The sequence below is a fragment of the Rhinolophus hipposideros genome (genome assembly GCF_964194185.1).
Source record: "Rhinolophus hipposideros genome assembly, chromosome: 19".
Taxonomy (NCBI): Eukaryota; Metazoa; Chordata; class Mammalia; order Chiroptera; family Rhinolophidae; genus Rhinolophus; species Rhinolophus hipposideros.
This window is the reverse complement of record NC_138065.1, coordinates 24,317,804-24,343,391: the sequence shown is the minus strand read 5'-3', so window position 1 is coordinate 24,343,391 and position 25,588 is coordinate 24,317,804. Positions and strand designations below refer to the sequence as shown.

Genomic DNA, 25,588 nt, shown 5'->3' with positions numbered 1-25,588 from the left:
CTTCATTTCTTTTTGTGACTGAATAATATTCCATTGTATGGATAAATCACATTTTGTTAATCCATTCATCATTTGGTGGACATCTGCGTTGTTTCCACTTTTTGACTATTATGAATAATACCGGTATGAACATTTGTGTACACATTTTTGTGAGAACATATGTTTTTAATTCTCTGGCGTATATACCTAGGAATGGAATTGCTGGGTTATATGGTAGCTTTATGTTTAATTTTCTTAAAGAACTGCCAAACTGTTTTTCACAGCTACTGAACCATTCTATGTTTCCATCAGCAATGTGTGAGGATTCCAATTTCTTTAAACCTTTGACTACACTTTTTATTTTCCACTTTTTGTGATTACAGCTATCCTACAGGGTAGAAGTAGTTGCTGCACTTAGTTTAAGGAAAGCTGTCCTTCAGGCCACTTCCACACCAAGGATGTCCTCTTGATTACTTGTAGACATAAGGTTACTGAATGCTTACTGTGTGTCAGGCTCTGAGCTAATGGCAGTACACGTATCATCTACTTTGACGCTCACCACTCTATAAGCAGACACCATTCTTATGTCTATTTGACAAGTAAACAAACCGAGGTACCAAATAACTTGCTAGAAAAAGGATGGAGTGTGGAAGACATACATTTCCCATATTAAAAAAAGAGAGAGAGAGAGAACTTGGATACCAAGGCAGCAGTTTGGTGGTCTAAGTGAAAGGTTAAAAAAATTGTTTCTCAACACAAAACAAAAACCCCTGGCAGATTGCGGTTGGCAGAATTCTAAGACGGCCCCCCAAATCCCACCTCGTAATGTACACACCCTTATAATCCCCTATCCTGAGGTATGGATGGGACCTCTGAGTATCATGGGATGTCACGCCCCTGATATTCTTGGCGTGACTAATATGGCAAAGGAATTTTGCAGACGTAATTATAATCCCTAATCAGTTAAATATGAGTTAATTAAAAGGGATTTTATCCTAGGTGTGTCTGACCCAATTGTGTGAGTCCTTGAAAGAGACAACAGCACTAGTAGAGATTCTCCTGTTGACCTTTAAGAAACAGGTCACTACAAGTCCCACAATAGTAAGGAACTGAATTCTGCTTATGACAACCTGGATGAGCTTGGAAGAGGATCCAGAGTTCCAGATCAGAAAATAGCCCTGGCAGTCACTTTGATTACAGCCTGTGCGACTGAGTGGAGGACAAGCAAAGCCCTGCCTGCATGAGTTTACCTACAGAACTATGAGACAATAAGTATTGTTTTAAGGCACTAAGTTTGTGGCAATTTGTTACACAGCAAAAGAAAACTAATACACAGACCATTGACTGACTAAAGGCTGCTGGATGAGATGAAGTCATTGATGTGCCATTATGTAGAGCAGCAGTTCTCAAAATGTGGCCCAGGGACTCCTTGGGGCTCTCAAGGCCTTTCCAGGGCTCCATGAGGTCAAAACTATTTTCATAATAACACTAAGATGTAACTTGCCTTTTTCCTGCTCATTCTCTCATGATTTTATATTTTCTAAATTTTACCTGATATGTGATATCATTGTTTTTATGGCTCATGGAATGTGTCCTTCTGTATTCTTGTGTTTAAAACATTTCTGTTTTAGTCTCTATTTTTATTTAAATTTCTATTATATTTAATTGGCAAACATAGCCCACATAAACAAAAGTTCGTTGGGGGTCTTCCATAATTTTTAAGAGTGTAATAAGTTCTTGAGACTAAAAAGTTTGAGAACCATTGTTCTAAATGAGAACCATTGTTCTAACTAAGTAGGACTAGAAAAGTCAGAAGGTATGAGAAGTCATGTTTACTTAATGCGTACATTTTGTCTAGAACTTTGGTAGTTCTGACCAAGGGTGAAACAAGGAAACAAAAATAGTATAAGGCAAATACAAAGAAATAATTAGCAAAATCATTTCTTCCTTCCATAGGTGTTTCTTTTCTTTTTATTTTTGTTGTTTGAATATTTTTTTTATTTTTCAATTACAGTTGACATACAATATTATATTTGTTTCAGGTGTACAACAAAATGATTAGACATTTATACAACTCATAAAGTGATCCAATAAATCTAGTAACCTTTTGACACCATACATAATTATAATACTACTGACTATATTCCCCATGTTATACTCTACATCCGCATGACTATTTTGTAACTACAAATTTGTACCTCTTAATCCCGTCCCCCCTTCACACATCCCCCAATATCCCCTATCTGGCAACCATCAAAATGCTCTCTGTATCTATGAGTTTGTTTCTGTTTTGATTGTTCATTTATCCTGTTCTTTAGACTCCATATATAAATGAGCTCATATGGTATTTGTCTTTCTCTGTCTGACTTAAATCCACTCAGTATACCTTCTAGGTCCATCCAGGTTGCAAATGGCAAGACTTCATTCTTTTTTTATCACTGAGTAATAAATATGCCATTGTATATATGTACTGCCTCTTCCTTATCCATTCATCCACTGATGGACACGCAGGCTGGCTCCACGTCTTGGCCTTTGTAAACAACGCTGCAATGAACATACGGATGCACATGTCCCTTTGAAGCAGTGTTTAGTGTTTCTTTGGATAAATACGAAGAAGTGGGATTACTGGGTCTTTCTTTGTCTCTTGTTATAGCCTTTGTTTTAAAGTCTATTTTGTCTGGTATAAGTATTGCCACACCAGTTTTTTTGTTTTTTGTTTTACAATTTCCATTTTCATGAAATAACTTTTTCCAGTCTGTGTGTGTCTTTCAATCTGAAGTGAGTCTCTTGTAGGCAGCGTATTTAAGGGTTTTGTTTTCTTATCCATTCATCCACCCTACATCTTTTGATTGGAGCATTTAATCCATTTACATTTAATTGTTGATAGATATGTAGTTATTGCCATTTCATTATTCATAGTTTTAATTTTTTTCTTATTCTTCTTAAAGAAATCCTTTTAACATTTCTTTTAAGACTATAGTTTAGCGATGATGAATTCTTTTAGCTTTTTCTTGTCTGAGAAGCTCTTTATCTGTTCTTCGATTCTAAGCTTTGCTGGCTACAGTAATCTTGGTTATAGGTCCTCACTTTTCATCACTTTAAATATTTTGTGCCAATCCTCTCTGGCTTGCATGTTGAGAAATCAGCTGACAGTCTTATGGGAGATCCCTTGTATTTAACTAACTGTTTTTTCTCTTGCTGCTTTTAAGATTCTTTGTCTTTAACTTTTGGCATTTTAATTATGATGTTTCTTGGTGTTTGCCTCTTTCATTTCATCTTGTTTGGGACTCTCTGTGCTTCCTGGGCTTGTATATCTATTTCCTTCATCAGATTCCTGTCATTATTTCTTCAAATACGTTTTCAATTCCTTAATCTGTCTCTTCTCCTTCTGGTACCCCTATGATGTGAATGTTGTTACACTTGATGTTGTCCCAGAGGTGCCTTAAACTGCCCTCACTTTTTGCTTTTTTTTTTTTTTTGATTCCTATTTTTCTTTTTCCTATTCTGTTTGGGTCTTTTCTGCTACCTTATCTTCCAAATTGCTGATCTGATCCACTGCTTCATCTAATCTGCTGTTGATTCCCTCTAATGTATTCTTCATTTCAGTTATTGAATTCTTCATTTCTGACTGGTTCTTTTTTATGTTTTCTATCTCCATTTTTATGTTTCCTATCTCTTTGTTGAAGTTCTCACTGAGATCATTGAGCCTTCTTATAAGCAGTTTTGAACCCTGCATCTGGCAGATTGCTTGTCTCCATTTTGTTTAGTTCTTTTTCTGGAGCTTTGTTCTGTTCTTTCATTTGGGACAGGTTTCTTTGTCTCCTCTTTTTGGCTGCCTCCCTGTGTTTGTTTCTATGTGTAAGGTAAAGCTGCTATGTCTCCTAGTCTTGGTAGAGTGGCCTTATGTAGTAGGTGTCCTGTGGGGTCCAGTGGCCCAGTCTCTCTGGTCACCTGAACTGGGTGCTCCAGGTATGTCCCTTTTGTGGGTTGTGTGTCCTCCTGTTGCAATTGAGCCTTGGTTGCTTTTTGCACACCAGTGGGAAGAATTGGCCCTCAGGCTGATTGGTTTTGAGACTGGCCACTTGGGAGGGGCTCTGTTGCAGGCCAAGGTCAGCTGTTGACTGTGACCAGCTCAGGGCCACTTGGTGTGATTTGAAGATGGTTGTCACTTGTGCTGGACTTGGAAGTGCCTGGGAGAAGCTAAGCTGTGAACCGAGGCTGGCTAATCCTAGTGCCAGGCTTGGGGCTGCTTAGCAAGAGTCTCGGGGCACTCCAAAGTCACATGCTTCTTGTTTGGTGTTTGTGAACCGTAGAGGGATTTGAGGAAAGTCTGCAGTATGAGCCAAGACAGGCCATTTGTATGGAAAAGCCACTGGAAGCGGCTTGGGTGGGCTCACAAGTTGGGCGGGACAGAGGCTCAGGGAATCACCAGGGCAGGACAAACGTGCAGTGTTAGCCAGGTTGATGGAGACTCAGATAGGGTGGCTGCCTTTGTCTGCACCCGGGATGGGGGAGGGCTCAACAAAGGAACAATGGCACCTCTAGCACTTCTGTCTGGAAGAAACCTGGCTCCTCCAGCCCTCGCCCTGAAGGCAGACAACTCAGTTCCTTCCCATATGTCCCTGGTGTCTGTCCCTGGAGCTGCTGCCCCAGTGCTAGAGCTCAGAACAAGTTAGTCCGTCGGCAAGTAAATCCATGTGCAGGCCCTTTTAAAGGAGTGCATGGGACTCCAGCCACCTTCCATTTCACTTAGCCACAATCTCTGCTGGTTTTCACAGCCAGAAGTTTTGGACACTGGAATCCTGGACTGGTGTTGGGATGGGACCACTTACTCCTCAGTGGGTACCTTCAAAGCTGAGATATCACTTCCAATTTTTATTGCCACACATGGGTGTGGGACTATCCAGTTTCAAGTCTCCACCCTTCCTACCAGTCTCCACGTGGCTTCTTCTGTATGACCTTAGTTGCAGGACTTCTGTTCATCTAGACTTCAGGATATTATCAATGGTCGTTGTTCTGTAGTTGTAATTTTGATGGGGTCGTGAGGAGGCAAGCACAGCATTTAGTTACCCTGCCATCTTGACCAGAAATCCCACAGGTGTTTCTATGTACAAAGTATTGCAATATGATGGTATGTATTTCATCACTAACCTTAGGTATGGGTGGCTATGTCACAGAGGTGTTTAGGGAAGAAGTGGCTGAAACCAGGCTATGGGAAACGGGGAAGATTTTGTGGGAGAGGTAAATGTAAGGTGAGAGGAAAACTGGAACAAGAAGGACAGATATTTAAGGCAATAACCTTCAGATCTCAGCTAAAATGTCGCTTTCTTAGAGAGGTTTTTCTGATCCCTACCTAGAGAACTCAGCACCTTATTCTTATCTCAGCAGTCTGCCCATTTCTTATGTAGCACTTTTTATTTTAAACTCAACATAGCTGTTCATATCCATTATATGTGGATTAAAGAAAGAGAGTAAAAAGCAAAAAGTATTCCCAAGTTTGTTGTTTGATAGATATGATAGAGGATGGCATCAGTTAATTACCATGGAGGGAAAAGGAACAGCAATGTCAAATCCATGTTTGAAGTGAGTTGGCAATAAGAACACAAGTGTAGACAATTTGTTTTTAATTTTATTATTATTTTTTATTATTAGTTTCAGGTGTATAAAACAACATAAGGATTAGACATTTATACCATTTCACAACATGATAACCCCTCTCCCAGTCTACTACCCCTCTGACATACTATATAGCTGTCACTGTACCATTGACTATATTCCCTATGCTATATGTCACAAACTGTGATATATATATATATATATATATATATATATATATATATATATATATATCCAAAACTGTACACATTTTAAGAGATGCTGTTACTTTTGGAAGTTGAGTTGAATTGCAGCAGCAATGTGTAGTATGACATTTGCTCAAAAGATGGCATTAATCAAATGAATGCCATTGTCATTCATTATATTACCATTTTAATAGTTTTTTCCTTTCTTAAAGTGTATACATTTTTTGGCACCCTCTGTATATATATTTAATTATAGTTGACATTTCATATTATTCTACATCAGCTTCAGGTGATCACGCATCTACTAATCTATGAAGTATTCCCCACGGTAAGTTCAGTACCCATCCGGGACACTACCTAATCTATACATTATTGATTATATTTTCCCATGACTATTTTGTGACTATTAATTTGTACTTTCGAATCCCTTCACCTTCTTTCCCCATTCCCCCCCCCCCATTAGCAACCATCATTTTTTCTCTATATTTCTGAGTGTAATTTCTGTTTTGTTTGCTCATTTGTTCTGTTTTTTTAGATTCCACATATAAGCGAGATCATACGGTATTTGTTTTTCTCACTCTGACTTATTTCACTTAGCATAATATTCTCTAAGTCCATCTATGTTATTGCAAATAGTAAGATTTCATTCTTTTTTATGGCAGAGTAATACTCCATTGTATAAATGTACCACAATTTCTTTAACCAATCGTCTATTGATGGGCATTTCTGTTGTTTCCATATCTTGGCTATTGTGAATAGCGTGGCAATAAACATAGGGGTGTATATATCTTTTTGAATTACTGTTTTGGATTTTTTGGATAAATACCCAGGAGTGGAATTGCTGGGTTACAACGTCGTTCTATTTTTAATTTTCGAGGACCCTCATATTGTTTTCCATAATGGCTGCACCAATTTGCAATCTCATTAACAGTATACAAGGGTTCCCTTTTCTCCACATCCTTGCCAACACTTGTTGTTTGTTGATTTATTGATGATAGCCATTCTGGCAGGAGTGAGGTGGTATCTCTCTGTGGTTTTTATTTGCATTTCTCTGAGTGACTGAGGATCACATGATGTTTGCATTTGTCTATTGGCCATCTGTATATCCGCTTTAGAGAAATATCTCTTCATATCCTCTGCCCATTTTTTAATTCGGATGTTTGCTTTTTTGGTGTTGAGTTGTATGCTTTTTTTTTTTCCTTAAATAAATTTTGGATGTTAACCCTTTATCAGATGTATCATTGGCAAACATCTTCTCCTATTCTGTAGGATGTCTTTTTGTTTTACTGATGGTTTCCTTTGCCGTGAAAAAAACATTTTAGTTTGATATAGTCCCACTCATTTTTTTTCACTTCCCTTGCCTAAGGGGATGTATCAGTAAAAATATTACTAAGGATAATGTCTGCAAGTTTGCTTCCTATATTTTCTTCTAGGAGTTTAATAGTTTCGGGTCTCACATTTAAGTCTTTAATCCATTTTGAGTTTATTGTTGTATATGGTGTAAGAAGTTGGTCTAATTTCATTTTTTGCATATAGCTGTCCAATTTTCCTAAAACCATTTATTAAGTAGACTATCTTTACCTCAATGTAAATTCTTGCTTCCTTTGTCATAAATGGCCATATAGGTATGGACTTATTTCTGGGTTCTCTATTCTGTTCCATTGTTCTATGTGTCTGTTTTTATGAGAATAACATGTTGTATTGATTACTATAGCATTGAAGTATGATTTGATATCAGGTAACATGATACCTCTCACTTTGTTCTTATTTCTCAGGATTACCATGGCTATTTAGGGTCTTTTATGCTTCCATATAAATTTTAAAATTATTTGTTCTAGTTAGTTCTGTGAAAAATGTCATTGGTATTTTGATAGGGATTGTGTGGAATCTATATATTGTTTTGGGTAGTATAAACATTTTAACTATATTAATTCTTCCTATCCATGGAGCATGGTATACCTTTCCATTTATTTGTATCTTCTTTAATTTCTCTCTTCCGTGTCATAATTTTCTGAGTACAGGTCTTTTACTTCTTTGGTTAAATTTATTCCTAAGTATTTTATATTTTTTTGATGCAATTGTAAATGGAATTGTTTCCTTAATTTCTCTTTCTGATACTTTGTTACTGGTGTAAAAAATGAAACCAATTTCTGAAGATTAATTTTGTATCCTACTTTTCTAAATTCAATTATCAGTTCTAATAGTTTTTTTATGGAACCTTTGGGGTTCTCTATATCATGTCATCTACAAATCATGCCAGTTTTACTTCCTTTCCAATTTGGATGCCATTTATGTATGTATGTATGTATGTATGTATGTATGTATGTATGTATGTCTGATTGCTGTGGCTAGGACTTTTAGTACTATAATGAATAAAAGTGGATATCCTTGTCTTATTCCTGATCTTAAGCAGAATGCTTTTAGCTTTTCCCCATTGAGTATGATGTTAGCTGTGGGTTTGTCATATAGAGCATTTATTATGTTGATATATATTCCTTCTATTCCCACTTTGCTGAGAGTTTTTATCATACATGGATGCTGGCTTTTGTCACATGCTTTTTCTGCATCTATTGATATGACCATATAATTTTTATTTTTCATTTTGTTTATGTGATGTATCACATTAATTGATTTGTGGATATTGAACCAATCTTGCACAAATGAATCCCACTGGAATAATCTTCTTAATGTATTGCTGAATTCAGTTAAGGAATTTTGCATCTATGTCCATTAAGGATATCAGCCTATACTTTTCTTTTTTGGTAATGTCTTTATCTGTTTTTTGGAATCAGGGTAATAGTGGCCTCGTAAAATGAGCTTGGGAGCTTTCCCTTCTCCTGGATTTTTTTGAAATAGTTTGAGAACAGGTGTTAATTCTGTTTTGAGTGTTTGGTAAAATTCACCCGTGAATCCATCTGGTCCAGGACTTTTGTTTACTGGGAGCTTGTTGATTACTGATTCAATTTTTTCGGTAGTATTTTGTCTGTTCAGATTTTCTGTTTCTTCTGGATTCAGCCTTGGAAGATTGTATGTTTCTGGGAATTTATCCATTTCTTCCAGTTTGTCTACTTTGTTGACATACAGTTACTCACAGTGTTTTCTTAAACTATTTTGTATTTCTGTGGTGTCTCTGGTCACTTCTCTTCTTTCACTGCTGATTTTATTTATTTGGATACTCTCTTTTTTCCTTGATGAGTCTGGTTAAAGGTTTGCCAATTTTGTTTCTTTTTTCAAAAAACCAGCTATTGGTTTCACTGATCTTTTGTATTGTTGTTTTATTCTCTATTTTATTTCCACTCCGACTTTTATTATTTCCTCCTTGCACTCACTTTGAGCTCAATTTGCTGTTCTTTTTTACAGTTTTCTTAGGTGTAAAGATAGACTGTTGACGTGAGATTTTTCTTGTTTCTTTAGGTAGGCCTGCATTGCTATGAATTTCCCTCTTGGAAGTGCTTTTGCTGCATCCTATAGATTTTGGGTTGTTGTGTTTTCACTTTTGTTTGTCTCAAGGTATCTTTTCATTTCATCTTTGATCTCATTGTTGACCCATTCATTATTTAGTAGTATGTTATTCAGTCTCCATGTATTTGTGTTTTTCAGTTTTTTCCTTGTAATTGGTTTTTAGTTTCATAGCACCGTGGTCAGAGAAGACACTTGATATGATTTCAATCTTTTTAAATTTACTGAGACTGTTGCCTAATATGTGGTCTATTTTGGAAAAATGTTCCATGTGCACTTGAAAAGAATGTATATTCTGCTGCTTTGGGGAGAAATGCTCTAAAAATATCAATTAAACCATTGGGTCTAAAGCGTCATTTAAGATCACTGTTTCTGTACTGAATTTCTGTCTGGAGGATCTGTCCATTGGTGTGAGTGGGGTGTTAAAGTCTCCTACTATGATTGTGTTATTGTTGATTTCTGCCTTTATATTGGTCAATATTTGTTTTATATTTAGGTGCTCCTATGTTGGGTGCATAGATGTTCATTAGGGTTATGTCCTCTTGTTGGATTGATCCCTTTATTATTATGTAATGTCCTTTTCTGTCTTTTATTATAGTCTTCATTTTGAAGTCTATTTTGTCCAATATAAGTATTGTTACTCCAGATTTTTTTCTCATTTCCATTTGTGTGAAATATCTTTTTCCATCCCTTTACTTTTAGTCTGTGTATGTCTTTCTGTCTGATGTGGGTCTCTTGTAGACAGCATATGCATGGGTCTTGTTTGCTTATCCACTCAGATTGGAGCATTTACTCCATTTACATTTAAAGTGATTATTGATAGGTACATAGTTATTGCCATTTTATTACTCGTATTTTTTGGTCTTTGTTACTTTGTTTGTTTTTATCCTTTCTTCTCTACTTAAAGAGGTCCTTTTAACAGTTCTTGCAATACTGGCATGGTGGTAATGAATTCTTTTAACTTTTTCTTATCTAGAAAGCTCTTTATCTTTACTTCAATTTTAAATGATAGTGTTGCTGGGTAGAGTCGTCTTGGTTGTAGGCCCTTGTTTTTCATCACTTTGAATAGGAATGCCACTCCCTTCTGGCTTGCAAAGTTTCTGTAGAAAAATCAGCTGACAGTTTTATGGGAGCTCCCTTGTGAGTAACTAGTTGTCTTTCTCTTTTTGCTTTTCGGATTTTCTTTTCGTCTTTAAACTTTGCCATTTTTTAAAAAAAATATAATGTAGTTTTTATTAAGTAAAGGAAAAAAGGAATTCAGCTGCATGATACAAAGGTTCCAGTCTGATCAATTTCCAAAGAAAGCCCTTCCCTCCTACGTGGTTAAGAGCTGCTGCCTCCATCAGGGGAAACTTAGATGCCTCCCTAATCCACGGGACATGGGACATGTGGAAAGTCACTGCGTCAGGAACTGATTTGCACTGTTGCACATTAATTCCTGGCCAGTCCTTAAAGGCAAGGACAGAGCCCACGGTGGGTCTCACAGAACTACTTCACAGGTAAGGTGACTTTTCGGGAGTCTCTTCCGACACTTTGTTTTAAAAGATCAGAGCAGAAAGTAGGGCAAAGGGCCATGTAAGCAGTGTTGTGTGGCAAATGGAATGTCCCGTCTATGGAATTGGGGTGGGTTAACACGGTGAGCGCGACTAGGCATTGTATGAAGAGGAAGACACACTGCTGCCATGGCCGGTCCAGTTAGTGTGGATAAACTTCCCTGGTTTGGCCAAGAGTTCATAGGTGTGGGCCCCAAAGTAATCCCGCTGAGCCTGGATCAGGTTGGCTGGCAGCATCTCGTGTCTGTACCCATCATAGAAGGAAAGAGCAGTGGTGAAGCAGGGCATGGGGATGCCCGCCTGGACACCAGTACTGACTGCCCGCCGCCAGGACTCCGGGCAGTTTTCGACTGCTGACTTAAACAAGTCATCTAGTAGTAGGTTCTGAAGTTCTGGGTTCGATCAAATGCATCTTTGATCTTTCCTAGGAATACGCTTCGGATGATGCAGCCCCCCCCTCCACATCAAGGCAATGCCACCATAGTTGAGGGTCCAGCCAAATTCAGTAGCTGCCTTTCTCAGCAGCATAAAGCCTTGAGCGTAAGAGATGATCTTGGAAGCATAGAGGGCCTTTAGAATGTCCTCCAGGAATGACTTATCACCTTTAAACTGGACCTTTTGAGGACAACTTCAGCTTTTTGCTAGCTTGAATCCTCTCGTCCTTCAGAGATGATAAGCAGAGGGCAAAGACCGCTTCTCCGATGAGGGTGACGGGCATGCCGTACTCCAGAGCTGAGATGGCCGTCCACTTCCCCATGCCCTTCTGCCCCGCGCTGTCCCTGATCTCTGGCAGCAGGTGTGTGCCGTCACTGTCTTGGAACTTGAGGATATTGGCTGTGATTTCAATCAAGAATGAGTCTAGCTCTGTCTTATTCCATTCCTCAAATGCCTTTGCCATCTCATCATGCTCCATGCCCAGAACGTCTTTCATCAGATGGTAGGCCTCGCAGATGAGCTGCATGTCACCATACTCTATCCCATTATGCACCATCTTCACGAAGTGTCCTGCTCCCTCCTCTCCCACCCAGTCACAGCAGGGTTCTCCAGTTCCTACTTTGGCCGCGATGCCCTGGAAGATTGTCTTGATGTGGGGCCAGGCTTCTTTGTTCCCTCCTGGCATAAGTGATGGGCCATACTGGGCCCCTTCCTCTCCACCGCTAACTCCGCTCCCCACAAACCAGATTCCCTTGGCCTTGAGGTCTCGACATTGTCTTGTAGTGTCCCCGTATTCAGAATTTCCTCCATCGATGATGATGTCACCAATCTCCAATAATGGGACCAATTTTTGGATGAAATCGTCAACAGCTTGACCAGCCTTCACAAGCAGTATGATCCGCCGAGATTTCCTCAGCTTGGAGACCATCTCCTCCAAGGAGTGAGCACCAACCACTTTGGTTCCCTTTGCCTCGTTGGCCAAGAAATCATCAACTTTGGAGACTGTCCTATTAAAAGCACAGACCACAAAGTCGTGATCATTCATGTTCAAAATTAAGTTCTGGCCCATGACAGCCAGTCCAATCAGTGCAATATCAGCTTGGGCCATGGCGGCGGCGGCAGACAGGTAGGAGCGAAAAGAGGTGGAGGGCAGAGATGGCACGTCACGGGCGACTCTAAACTTTGCCATTTTAACTATGTGTCTTGGTGTGTGCCTATATGGGTTCATCTTGTTTGGGACTCTCTGCACTTCCTGAGTTTGTATGTCAATTTCCTTCACCAGGTTACGGAAATTTTCCATCATTATTTCTTCAATTATGTTCTCAGTCCCTTGCTCCCTCTCTTCTCCTTCTGGTACTCCTGTGATGCTAATGTTACACTTGCTGTTGTCCCACAGGTCCCTTATACTATCTTGTTTTTTATTCCTCTTTGTTGTTGTTGTTCTGAGTGGGTGTTTTCTGCTACTTTGTATTCTAAATCACTGATTTGATCCTCTGCTTCATCTAATCTGCTGGTGGCTCCTTCTAGTGTATCTTTTTCATTTCAGTTATTGTATTCATTATTTCTGACTGGCTCTTTTTCATGGTTTCTATGTCCTTCTTTATGCTTGCTATCTCTTTGTTAAAATTCTCACTAAGTTCCTTAAGCATTCTTATAATCAGTATTTTAAACTCTGTCTCTGGTAGGTTGTCTCCATTTCATTTAGTTCTGTTTCTGGAGGTTTCTCCTATTGTTTTATTTGGGACATGTTTTTTTGTTTCTCATTCAGGCTGCCGTTCTGTGTTTGCTTCTATGTATCAGGTAGCTCTCCTATGTCTTAGTCTTTGCTGGGTGGCCTTATGTAGTATGTGTCATGTGTACTCGAATTGTGCAATCTCCCTAATCTGCTGTGCATTGTTCCAGGAGTGTCCCTTGTGTGTTGTGTGTGTTCTCCTGCTGTAGTTGAACCTTGATTGCTTTTGGTGCATCAGTGGGTGGGAACGACTCCCAGACTGACCACCTGTGAGGACCAGCTTCACCCACAGTGTATGAGCTGCTGTCTGGGGGCTGACACCTCAGAGGAGGCTTTGCCTCTGCAGGCTCTTGTGCCTGTTGAGACCCCCCCTTTAGGTGTGCTGCTAACCAGGTAGTGCTCCGGTGTGGTCTGAAGCAGCCTCTGGGTGTGTTGTTTCTGGTATCTTTTGTAGAGGGGCTCCTGTGCAGGGCAATTTTAACCTTGCCTGTTACTGGCCTGTGGCTACCTGGTAGGTCCCTCCAAGCCATATGTGGTTGGCTGCTGTGTGTGCTGGACCTAGAGGCATGTGGCCCTGAGTCCAGCACACACAGCAGCCAACCACACCATGGATGGCTCTGTTGTGAACTGAGGCTGGCTTCCACCAATAGTGTGCCTGAGGCAGCTTAGCAAAAGGCCCAGGGTCCTCTAGGCCTATTGCCACCCACCAGCTGCCCGTAAGGCCCAGCTGTTGAGAGAGGCTCCTTAGGTGTGCATGCCAGACCGGTTGACCCAGTGTTGAGAGTGCCTTTGGCAATGCAGCACTAGCTGGGTGGGGTGGAGTTCAAGGGAGTCACGAGATGTGACTGGTGGTTTTTACAGTTAATGCCGATTCAGTTCTTACTCCAGAGCCCAGCCTGTGACCACCTTGCCCAGTGCCTCAAGAACACTGCAGCACACCACTGATTCCTGAGAGCTGTTCCCGAGTGGCTTCAGTGCAGTTTTTGGGTCACTATCCACCACCAAAATCTCCCCAGGCCATTGTGGATTGTCTGTTGCTGTAAAAAACCTCCTCCGTGGCTTGAGGGGGCAGGGTGGCCGCCTAGGTGCCCAGAGTGCCCCTGGCAATGCAGCTCTAGGTGGGTGGTGTGGGATTCTAGGGAGCTAAGGGGTGTCGTTGGTAGTTTCTACAAATTCAGCACAGTCTCAGCTTCCACACCAGTGCTGGGCCCAGGATCACCCTACAAAAATCCCCCAAGAACACTACAGCCAGCCACTGCTTGTCTAAGGTCTGCCACCACCTCCAGTCTGTGCTGCGGGCCGGCGCAGGTCATGGCTTAATACCCTCCAGCAAATGCTTCCTGGGCTGCCACAGGCTTACAAATTCAGCACAGTCTCAGCTTCCACACCAGTGCTGGGCCCAGGATCACCCTACAAAAATCCCCCAAGAACACTACAGCCAGCCACTGCTTGTCTAAGGTCTGCCACCACCTCCAGTCTGTGCTGCGGGCCGGCGCAGGTCATGGCTTAATACCCTCCAGCAAATGCTTCCTGGGCTGCCACAGGCTCTCTGCCTGCTTTAATCCGAAGCCCGATGGGTGGGGCCAGCAGCCTGGCAGATAGGAATTTCCGGGCGACATAGCACCAGCTGTGTGGAGGGCGGGAACCCAGGCGTCATCAAGGCAGTGCGCATGCGTGGATTCTACCAGACCAATGTGGTGTCAGGCTTGGCCATTTGGGGGAGGGCATAAAACCCTGAAAAGATGGTGCCTGATCCCCCTGTAAACCACACGTGTGCAGGCTCCACACAGGGTCCCCCACATTACTGGGACAAAGGCATTCAGTTCAGTCCTTTCCCACACATCCCTGGATCTCCCGAGCTGCTACCTACTCCACCAGAGACCAGGTGAATGCCCACCAGCAAATGTGCCAGTTCTACATGAGAGCATTTGGAATTCTAGCCACCTTGTAATTCCAGCCACCTTGTAATTCCAGCCACCAGGAAGGGCAGACATACATAGTTCTAGCTGATTTTCACTGCCAGAGGCAGTGGGAACTCCTCTTCCCAGCCCAGGACCCCTGAGCTGGGGAACCCGGTGTGGGGCTGGGGAGTCCCCTTCCTCTTCACGGAAGGGGGAGGGGGTCCTCGGCCACGGAGTTGACCCTCCCAATGTTCAACCTCTCTGTGGGTTTGGGTCAGCCCATTTTGCGTCTCCACCCCTCCCACCAGTCTTGATGTGGTCTCTTCTTTATATCCTTATTTACAGGAGTTCTGTTCAGCTCGTGTCCAGATGATTCTTAAGGTTAATCGTTCTATAATTTATTTGCAATTTTGGTGTGATCCTGGGAGGCAGCAGGCACAGTATTTATCTAATCCACCATCTTGAATCTCCCTAGACAATTTGTTTTTAGAGTGCTAGAGAGATGGGCCCTGACAGAAGAAAGTTCAGTACAGACAAGGAAATCTGGGAGTCTGCTCATTGTGTGTCAGAGCTGAAATCTGGGGAAGAAACTCCACAAGGCCCCCAAAACTGAGCTGAATGGAGAAGGACGATCTTATTTTACACTCACAATGATGTTATTATTGTGGATAAAATATGCTTATTATGTTGCTATCAAACTCCTTTTGGTGAGGTGGAGCTTTTCAGAAGAAATAAAGCCCTGATTTAACCTAAAGAACTGCAAATATGGGGTAGTACATTTCCCAATTTTAATCTCTCTTTGGAAGGCCAAATAAAAATGTGCTTCAAGTTGCTTTTATGAGGGGAGGCTTGGGTCATCTCTAGCAAGGACCTCTTGCTATTCAGTTTTAAAATTGTACAGCATTCCTCTTGTTGACATGATTCCATAGCACTTTTCATTCCAGGCTAAAGCTTCCTGTGATGATTTTTGGATGTCCTATTTGAAGCAGTGAAGACTTTCTGACCTGGCAAACCACCGAGGCCCTGTAGGGGCCTGTAGATAAAAATCTTTCAGGGAAGTAGGTGTGGGCAGGATGTGTGGTTTCCCTGCCTCTAATTTAAAAACTGATGCAATTAATTTTTCATGTACAGACTCTTCCAGTAAAAGCTGCATTCCAGAGCGTTTCCAGAGAAAGTGGGAAGGACAAGTAGCTACTGATCTTCAGTTTGAGTTGAGACTGCAGTACTATCTTTCTCAATGCCACAGACATGCACACCAGGGAAACTGTAACCCCTGCTATAATTTCAAACCAATTCCTTTTACTAACGTGACATGGAGGACTCAAATTAGCCATAACAACATACAGCAGAGTGTGCGCTTATTTACCAAATAATCTAAAACTGAGCAAGAAGGTGTGGTAACATGTGCCTCAGCCTGGCTCTGAATGTATTCACAGCAGCCTGAACCCAGAGGTATTTATTTTAAAATTTTTAATGATGTAACACACAGATTCTTTCTCTCACTTTCCAGGCTAACTAACCACTGTCTGAGTTAAGGCTCTGTAAAACATCTGGGACATATATTTCTGGAAAAAATCATGGCATCTTTTCTACAATTCTCTATTGCCTAAGCATTGTGAGCTCTGGCCCGACAGGAGCCTCTGCAGCAGGATTACCTCGGGGGCCCTGGGAAGGCTGCCCTGGAGCACAGACAGGCATTAATTGTACTCAATGCAGTCCAATTTCACTCATCCACTATTTATCTAGTGCCACTTAGAAACAAAGTACAGACCAGAGAAAATTTCAAAGATGAATAAAATGCATGTGCTGCTGTCCCTAAAAACATCACTTTCTCTATCGAAAAGTAGAGGCTTATTTTACCTCAGCTCATGGTTGAACCACACAAATACGCTGTCTGACGTTCCAGGCCTTTTGTCCATGGAAACAGAGCCAGTGCCTGAGATTTGAGAAGTGAAGCCAAAGCATGATAACTACCATTTGGCTGCCCAAACAGCCAAATGAACACATTCATGGCTGCTGAATACAGACAGCAAAGTGCTTTCACTATTCTGAGAGTTTTCTGCCATGTGTTCCTCCAACCAAAAACCTAAGAAAATGTCCTGCTGACAGATGTGCTTCCTTTATTCAAAGAAGATTTCTAAAAGAACAAGAAAGGCTAGATCAGCCTCAGCATTTTAATTTTACATCATCTTGCGTGACCATGGCTCTTTTCATTAAAAATCAATCTCTTCATTAACCTCTTCCCATTTCCTTATTAGATTTATATCATACTTATAAAAAAGATTTAAAAAGAGAAAATTAAAAATTCAAATACTGCAAGAGGTCTTTTCATTGTTTGTTGCCTTGTTAAAGGAGCAGAGCTTCAAGGGAGGGGCATGGGCTTCCTGTTTACTGAGGAGCTACCTGGGCCAGGTCCTGCACTAGGTGTTGTCCTTCTGTTGTAGTTGACACGGCATCATTAGGAGCACAGGTGCTCAAGCAGGACCAGCTAAGTGATGTGTGAGGTCCCTGGTTCAAGATATGTTAAGAAATTCAAGAGCGTGACAGCAGAATATTAAACAAAGTGTAGGGTTCTCCTAAGTGTGGGTCCCCATGGGACTGCACAGGCCACATGCCCACAAAACTGACTTTCCTCTCATGCTAGGCTGCCTGAGCTTGAATCCTGGCTTTGCCACTTACTAGTCATGTAATCCTGGACAAGGCATCTGTAAAATGGGGATAAAAATAGTCCCTAATTCAACGAGTTGTTATTAGGATTAAATGAGTAAATATTTGAAAAGTGCTTAGAAAAATACCTGGCATACAGCAAGTACTTAGTAAAACGTTTAGTAAATATATGCTCTACCAAGCCTAAATGTCTCAAACTTGTTTTCAGTTTGATACCTGATAAAGAGAATCATGTTATTAGTATGGCAATGGTCACCTTTTAATTTAACAATTAAACAAGAGATTTAAAAAGATAGTCTAGACTAAGGCCAACTACTTACAAAGCAAAACTGAAGAATTAAAAAAGACACTGGTTTATGCTCAAGGTTTTGGAAGCATGTGGAGTGTAAATTGTCATGAAGCCAATTTAATATAACTGTTTCCTTTATGCTGAAAGGACTCACTAGGGACTTTGCTGCTTCCATATAGGAAATAAAGTCTGTGGTATTAGAACAAAAACTAAGAAACACCTTTCTTTTTCTTTTTACATTGCAGAATACTGGAAAAAAAAAAAAACCAGGAAATTTTACTAATCATACAGATCCTGTATTTAGTTCTAGAAAAATATAACTAAAACAAGTCAGAAGATAACTTGCAGGCAGTGATAGATACTTTTATACACAAATTTGGCGCACAGAGGCATAAATACTTCATGGTTTATTAATGTTTGTTTTATAAGTTATTTCACTGGGTTATTTACACGTTTTATTCTTGACTAACAACAATTATCAGGACTTTGAGAAGCCTTTACAAGAAACGTGGTTTTTCTCCCCACTTACAATAAATATTGTTAACTGCAGAATTCTAAAGAAGTAAATTGTCATTCATTAAACAATTCGCCCAAGATACACAGATTTGGGATATTTCTCCTTAAGAGTCGGCCACTGAACAATGAAGTAATCGGAGAGGTGAAAGAGAATCTTTCCGGACAGGGATAAATGTTCTACTCGGCAGATGCTTTCCACGTAGACAATGATCACTTTCTTTATTCCTAGTATCCCAAGGAGAAGGGCAGATATACAGATAGGAACACATGTTCCTGGTCCGTTACACAATACCTTAAAAAAAAAAGTTGAAGGTCAAATTAAAATACAGAATAAATAAGGCATCTGGCACTAAAAACAGTCACATCTTAGAGGGGATTTTTGTTTTTTGTTCTAAGTCTTGAATTATTCCCCATGTTGTTGGCTCTCCTACTCCCCAACTCTGTGACTGGAGCAAATCACTTAACTCCTGTGGGCTTGGGCAGCCTGCCCTGTGCTACAGAAGGTGTCAGTACAGTGCCTCGTGCTCAGCCAGCTTTCACTAGACGGGTGTGTGTTGCTCTTCTCTGACTGCTTTGTGGATCTTAAATGTCACACAAATATATAGAAGACATTTAAAATCAGCTGTGATTGTCTTCTCAGGTACCAACTTGTTCTTGTTGATTTTTATTCCCATCCCCCCACCCCCTCTTCCGGTAGCAACCATCAACTTGTTCTCTGTTATCTATATGTCTGTTTTGTTTTATTTATTCATTTGTTGTTTTTTTTTTAGATTCCACATATAAGTGAAATTATATGGTATTAGTCTTTCTCTGACTTATTTCACTCAGCATAATGCCCTCAAAGTCCATTCATGTGGCTGCAAATGCCAAGATGTATTCTTTTTCATTGCCGAATAATATTCTATTGTATATATGTACCACAACCTCTTTATCCATTCATCTACTGATGGACATCTAGACTACTTCCATAGATTGGCTATCACTAGTAATGCTGCAATGAAATAGGGTGCATATATCTTTTTGAATTACTGTTTTTGTTTCCTTTGGATAAATACCAAGAGCAATTCCTGGAATGTACGGCAGCTCTATTTCTAATTTTTTGAGGAAACTCCGTAATTTTTTCCATAGTGGCTGCCTTAATTTACATTCCCACCAACAGTGCATGAGGGTTTCCTTTTCTCCACATCCTCACCAGCAGTTGTTATTTGTTGACTTATTGATAATAGCCATTCTGACAGGTATGAGGTGATATCTCATTGTCGTTTTAAATTGCATGTCCCTGGTGGTTAATGATGTTGGGCATCTTTTCATATGTTTGCTGACCATCTATATTTCCTCTTTGGAGAAATGCTTATTTAGGTCCTCTGCGCATTTTTTATTTGGATTTTTTTTTGGTGTTGTATGAGTTCTTATATATTTTGGATATGAACACCTTATTGGATGCATCACTGCCAAATATCTTCTCCCATTCAGTAGGCTGGTTTTTTGTTTTGTTGATGGTTTCCTTCACTGTTCAAAAAATAATTGTTTTGTTATCTTCACCCGAGGACACATATCCAGAAAAAAAAAATTGCTGAGAGTGATGTCAGAGTTTATTGCTTACGTTTTCTTCTAGGAGTTTTATGGTTTCAGGTTTTACATTTAAGTCTTTAATCCATTTTATTTTTGTATATGGTATAAAAAAGTGGTCCAATTTCTTTTTTTTTTGCATATATCTGTCCAGTTTTCCCAACACCACTTACTGAAGAGACTGTCTTTATCCCATTGTATATCCTTGACTCCTTTGTCATAGATTAAGTGACCATATAAGCAAGGAATTATTTCTGGGCATATTTCTATTTCTTAAAATAAAAATTCTCAATAAATGTGGGTGTATTGCCCTTACTATCTTTCTTCTTCACTACTTTGTAAGCTCCTTATGGGCAGAGTAAACTTCTAGGACAATCTATACTCTGTACCTGGAACAAAATAGTCATTCACTAAATTATGCTGAAAAGGAAAAGGAAGGAAAGGAAGTAGTGAAAGGAGCAAGAGGTAAGAGAATCCTTTTTCCCCTGTTGTACACAGAGTCAAATGCTCCCTTTGCCAGACTTAACCCTGTTTGTAACTCTATCATACACTCATCATAAACATCATGGCTATAACTGACAGTATTTTAAAAAATTTTTTACTGTCCCACATCAATTTGCTTTTTCCACAGGGGAACCACTGTATCCGTCACTCTGAGCTTAAGTGCTGGCATAGAGTTGACTCCATAACCAACTATAAGTAGAGGACATATGACTCCAGTGTGACCCATCAAAGCATCGAATTCCAGGGCAAAAGTCATTTGTTCAGGGAAGAACACAATCCATTCAGAAACCACAGACGAAGTGGGACATTTGTTGGGGCTGCTGAGAGTGTGGCAGCTTTCTCTGCTGTATCGGAATCTAGGAGGACATGGGCCTGGTACTATTAACATCTATCTTGCTGCCATGTGGAGAGCTTGAGAATGAAGCCATCACAGAAAACAACAGGGCGGAGCTGAGAGATGAAGACAGGCCAGATCCCAAAGGCAGCATTTAAGACACATGGACCCAGCTGTGCCTGACGGAAACCAGATGTAATGCTGGACTTGTCCGGAATACATTACATTCTTGCTTAAACCAGTTTCAATCGGGGTTTCTGTCACTAGCAACAGAAGCATCCTGAACTGGTACAGCCCTTTATTTTGTCTAACTCTCTCACTAGTCTCTGACTGACCGCCTGGAGTGCCAACTGGTAGGTGTTCAATACATGCCTATTGGGTGGATTAAAAATCAATCAATAAACTTTTCTGAGAGCAGACAGTTCATGAGATGTACTACAGATAATATAAATTATGGGTCTAGAAAACAACAAAACAAAACAGGTCAGGGCTACCATAAATATGAAGTCATGAGGGTAGACGAGCCAGATCAAGGATCAAGAATGGTTACAAGACGGTTATTGTTCTATAGAATTGGGTCACCACAGGTCAAGTCCTGTTGGCTAAAGTATAACATCGGCATTTATGAAAAAACATTTCACTTAGGTCATCTGAATTCAGCTCCTAAACTAGTAGGAACCCTATATACAGAATATGGGCCAAGATCTCGGTTGGTTTGAAGGTCAGAGACCATGAAGTGGAGGATAATCCAAGAGAGAGCATGTGAAGGTGAGACTGAAAACCAGATGGAGAGTCCAATTAGGGCTGCAACCTGAAGAGACTGGACAGAGAAGCAGAGTCCAACTCTGAGGCACTGGCCTGAAGACTGGAGTACTGGATAGGTTCTTGCTAGTGGAGATAGAGGTGGAGGCTGGAGAGAGTTCATGAACTGTAGTAAGAGGGCCCCAGGGAAGGTTGGGCGCCCTCCCCTGAGCTGCTAGGGCCCATGAAGGAAGACCATGGAAGACAACTGGAGTCCACTGTCAAAGCAGAGCTGGTCTGGGCAGGTCGCCTCTGTGGAGGTCACTTGTTCTGTCAAGATCAGAACTTCTGTTCATAGTACACTGGCCCCACTGTGTGGACAGGTTACCGGGGATATGAGGAAGAGAGCCAACCCTGCTGTGCAGAAACAGGAGTCACTGGAAGAAGAAGAGCACGGTTGTAGGCTTAATAAGGAGCCACATCAAGTAAGGTGCGTAAGAGTGCAAGAAAGCCACAAGGCACTCTGACTTAGCTATGCTCCAAAGTGTGTAAAAGATGATGAAATAATCAGTAATGTCTCTTGCAGTCAACAAAGCTGCAAAGACAGAGGTGGAGAAGAAATCTTCAGATTTGGTGAGGAGTAATGGAAACCTCAAAGATGGCTATTTCAGTGAATCTTTGAGCTAAAATACAGGGCAAGGAATGAGTGAACACGTTGGGGAGAGGAGCTCAGGTAGGAGCTGGATGAGCTAAACAGGACTGGGAAAAGGTTTATATAATGTGAACATAAAGATCAGTGGAACAAACGGGTGGTTAGGGAGGAATTGATTATATAGAAAAGGGTGAGTTCTTTCAACATCAGGAGAAAAAAGTAAGAATTCAGAGTATTTAGTTTAAGGTTGATTTGGAAAAAAATGTACTTTCTGAGAACATGACAAAGGACAAAACTTTGCCCTCAGTGGATTTTCTTTTAACTATTATCACTAACTTTTCAGCTCAATGTGAGAACTCCAGAAAAGCATTAAGAAAAAAGTAATCCTTCCATCAATCTGTTAACTTTTGGTGTATTCTCTTCCAATGTATGTCTTTATATATATACATTTATATTTTACCAGAAGACATGTTCATATATGCATGTACATAATTGTGAGAACTTATACATAAATATTATAAAGTTCTTTTTAGTTATATTTTTGTGTTGTAAAAAGTTTTTAAAATTCATGATTTTTAATGACTGCATATGTTTAATCCCATAGGTATCTCATAATTCATCTAACTATTCCTTATTGTTTGGAAATGTAGGCTGACTCCTTTTTTTTTTTTTTTGCTATTCTAAATCATGCTATTATGAACATCTTTGTATATAAATCTTTGACCTCTAAGGTTTTAATTTTGCACTGAACTGTGTTCCAGAGTTCTTGCTGAGTGAGAGGTTAAAAGAAACAGCTTCGAGGACTTAAAGAAGTTGTAGAAAGTTTAATAAAACAACTGTCATGAATTGGGGATGGGCCATGTGGTCTTTTGTTTTTTTGTTCCTGCCTGGAATCTATCTGAGTGATTTCCCACTGTGTGAGTTGTGGCAGCAGGCAGAGCCTATCTCTCACAGCACAAGTGAGATATTCCTTTCTAGGTCCCCTTTGCGGTTAGTGACTAGGCCAGTGACTTGGCCAGAATATTCTGTCTAGATCTGACCAGGAGCTATGATGCAGAGAAGCAAGGCAAAAGGAGAATCTTCAGTGGCAAAGGTGCCACTGGCAGCATCCCGTACTAGTGGTGCCAGCTGCAGTGTTCAATGTCCAGTAGTGGTGGCAGCAGTGTCCCCCCAACCTGTTCTGTGGCCATGGAATTTTGGCCATGTTTCTAGCTGCTCAGCTCCCACCTGTCCTTCCCTGTCTTCTAACCCTACTTCGTTAGCTTTCCCGGTAATTCTGAGAGCTGTCAATAGCTTTTCACTAAATTCTTTCTCCGTTTCAGTCAGCCAGAGTGGATTTTTATGGTTTGTTACCAAGAACCCTAACTGGTATGGGAAGAACAAAGACTTTAAGAACAGCAAATGCGGAGTTAGAGAAGGAACAGTCATAGGATTTCCTCAGGCAGGGATAACAGTACTGGACAATGAGTCCAGGAAGCAGACGAAGTGAAATATGGATGAGGACTATGCAGGAAAAAGAGCCCGGTGAGGGCTGCAGTGAATGGAAAGGGTACACAAAAGGCCTCATTCAATAGAGGAGGACGACAGTAGTGGGACGAAAGCCTCAGAAAACTGAATGGAGAAGCATCTGAGGGTAACCAAGGGTAAGGAAGAAAGTACAGGTGGAGGGCAGGTGGTCCGTAACAGCAGAGGTTAGAGTCAGGACAGGAAGTGTGAGGAAGGCAGCGCTGGATGCCAGCCATTAGGGGAGGTGGACAGCAGGAAGGAAAAGGATGAGCCGCAGATGTGCTGACGTATGTGCTTGGCTCACATATGGTACACTGTATCTCTTCTTTTTTTAATGTCTATTTAATCATTTGAGTAGTAAGAATTAAACAGAAATAGCTAAATATCAAGCCCAATATGAAATAACCAAACAAATCTTAAACATTGCAATCACCAACTGTTTATGACCCTCAAAGTCTCATACAATTTTATTGCTAACACACAGAGAATTTCCAGAGTTGTCATCAATGTGTAGACAGCTTTTTGAGGTCTACTTTTCCAATTGTATCACTACTTCCATTCCATGTTTCTACATAGGTGTTTCACTGCATGAACATGCCATAGTCATCGAGCCACTTCCCTACTGCTCTTTACCCAGACATAGCTTTCATCTTCCTTTAAGCCATATGAAAAAGGCAAGTTATAAATTGTTTTTATATAGGCTAATGCACACATATTGTACAAATACTGAATTTACTGCTGGCTCCTCAAATGCCACTTACTTGTATTTTGCTTGGTGATAACTAAAACAAAATAAAACAAAACAACCCCTCCCCCCCAAAACTGTTCCTGATGTAATCAAACAAGAAGCAGTTCACTTTGATCCTGTAGGTCTTGTTCATTTGATAAGTTCCATGTATGGACACCCAAACACTGAGTACTCCAGTTCAGCCAGAAGATTCTTGCTCATGTTGCATTCAAATAATCCATCAAAAGGGGAAACAACATGGTTCATAGGCCAGGGCTTTGCAATCACACAGAGTTGGGCTGGCTGCTTGACAGCAAGGTCACCAGGGACAAATCACCTAACCAGTCCATGTCTCAGTTTCCTCTGTCATGAACTGGTTCATTGATTCAGGAAATACTTATTGAGCAAAGATAATACGCCAGGTACTGTTCTGGGTAGTAAGGATGTATTAGTGAACAAAAGTCGGAAGTCCCTGTGCTCACAAAGTTTACATTCCTGAACATAACAGATATAGAACAACATGGACACAGAATCTAAAGCAGAATAAGGGATCAGGAAGACAAGGAGGTCAAAGAAGAGCTGGGAGGAGGTGACTCATGAGCACATACCTGATGACATGCAGGGGTTTTAGGTAAACCGGCCATCGGTTAGAGCAGAGGCAGGAAAGAGGATGGTGTCTATTCTGTGGACTAGGTAACCGAGAGCCAATGAGACGGTCTGTGAGGTTAGGGGGAAGTGGGAACTTGACAATTTAACAGAGCTGTTCTGTCCAGGTGAAACTTTGTCACGGGAGTTTGAACTTCTTGTGAATGATGTCAACACAGATGTAGTGCAAGAGGAGACTGGTCCTGACGGTCCTGGGGCAGGTGCACAACCGGTGCTAACGTATTCTCCTTCTTGCAGTGATAAGGGAGACAACGTCAGGAGTGGGGAATGGTAATCCAACCAGAAACAAATATAACATGGAAATCAGTATCTCCTTAACAGCGTTACTGTCGGATTAAATAATATATGTAAAGCATTTAACATAGTCATTGGCCCATGGTAAAAATTCAGTAAATGGTAGCTACTATTAATATTATAATCCTTCCAAAAGTGAAGTAGTACACTTGAGGCATTTTTCAAACTCTTAAGAGTACTGGGGGGCACCAGTCTTGTCCCTTACTCTGTCACAGGCATGGCATTAACCTGGCATGATTTAACCTCTCAGAGGGTAACTTATA

General features: G+C 40.7%; 2 protein-coding genes across 2 annotated transcripts in view; both read right to left on the bottom strand.

Annotated features, from left to right (window-relative positions):
- Window positions 1-10,885: 10,885 nt before the first annotated feature.
- Window positions 10,886-13,197, bottom strand: LOC308487811 (6-phosphogluconate dehydrogenase, decarboxylating-like; the record flags this gene model as incomplete). The annotated part of the gene is given in 4 exon segments (XM_081026554.1): window positions 10,886-11,193; window positions 11,196-11,247; window positions 11,249-11,419; window positions 11,421-13,197. Coding segments are annotated over 4 exon segments (1,641 nt in total). The 5' UTR covers window positions 12,531-13,197.
- A 5,009-nt stretch (window positions 13,198-18,206) lies between these two features.
- ALG14 (ALG14 UDP-N-acetylglucosaminyltransferase subunit) overlaps window positions 18,207-25,588 on the bottom strand; it is a 109,680-nt gene continuing 102,298 nt past the window's right edge. Inside the window, exon 4 of the mRNA XM_081026619.1 lies at window positions 18,207-18,624. Within this exon, the coding sequence (XP_080882745.1) occupies window positions 18,394-18,624 (231 nt within the window). The 3' untranslated portion in view covers window positions 18,207-18,393. The remainder of the gene's footprint in view (window positions 18,625-25,588) is intronic.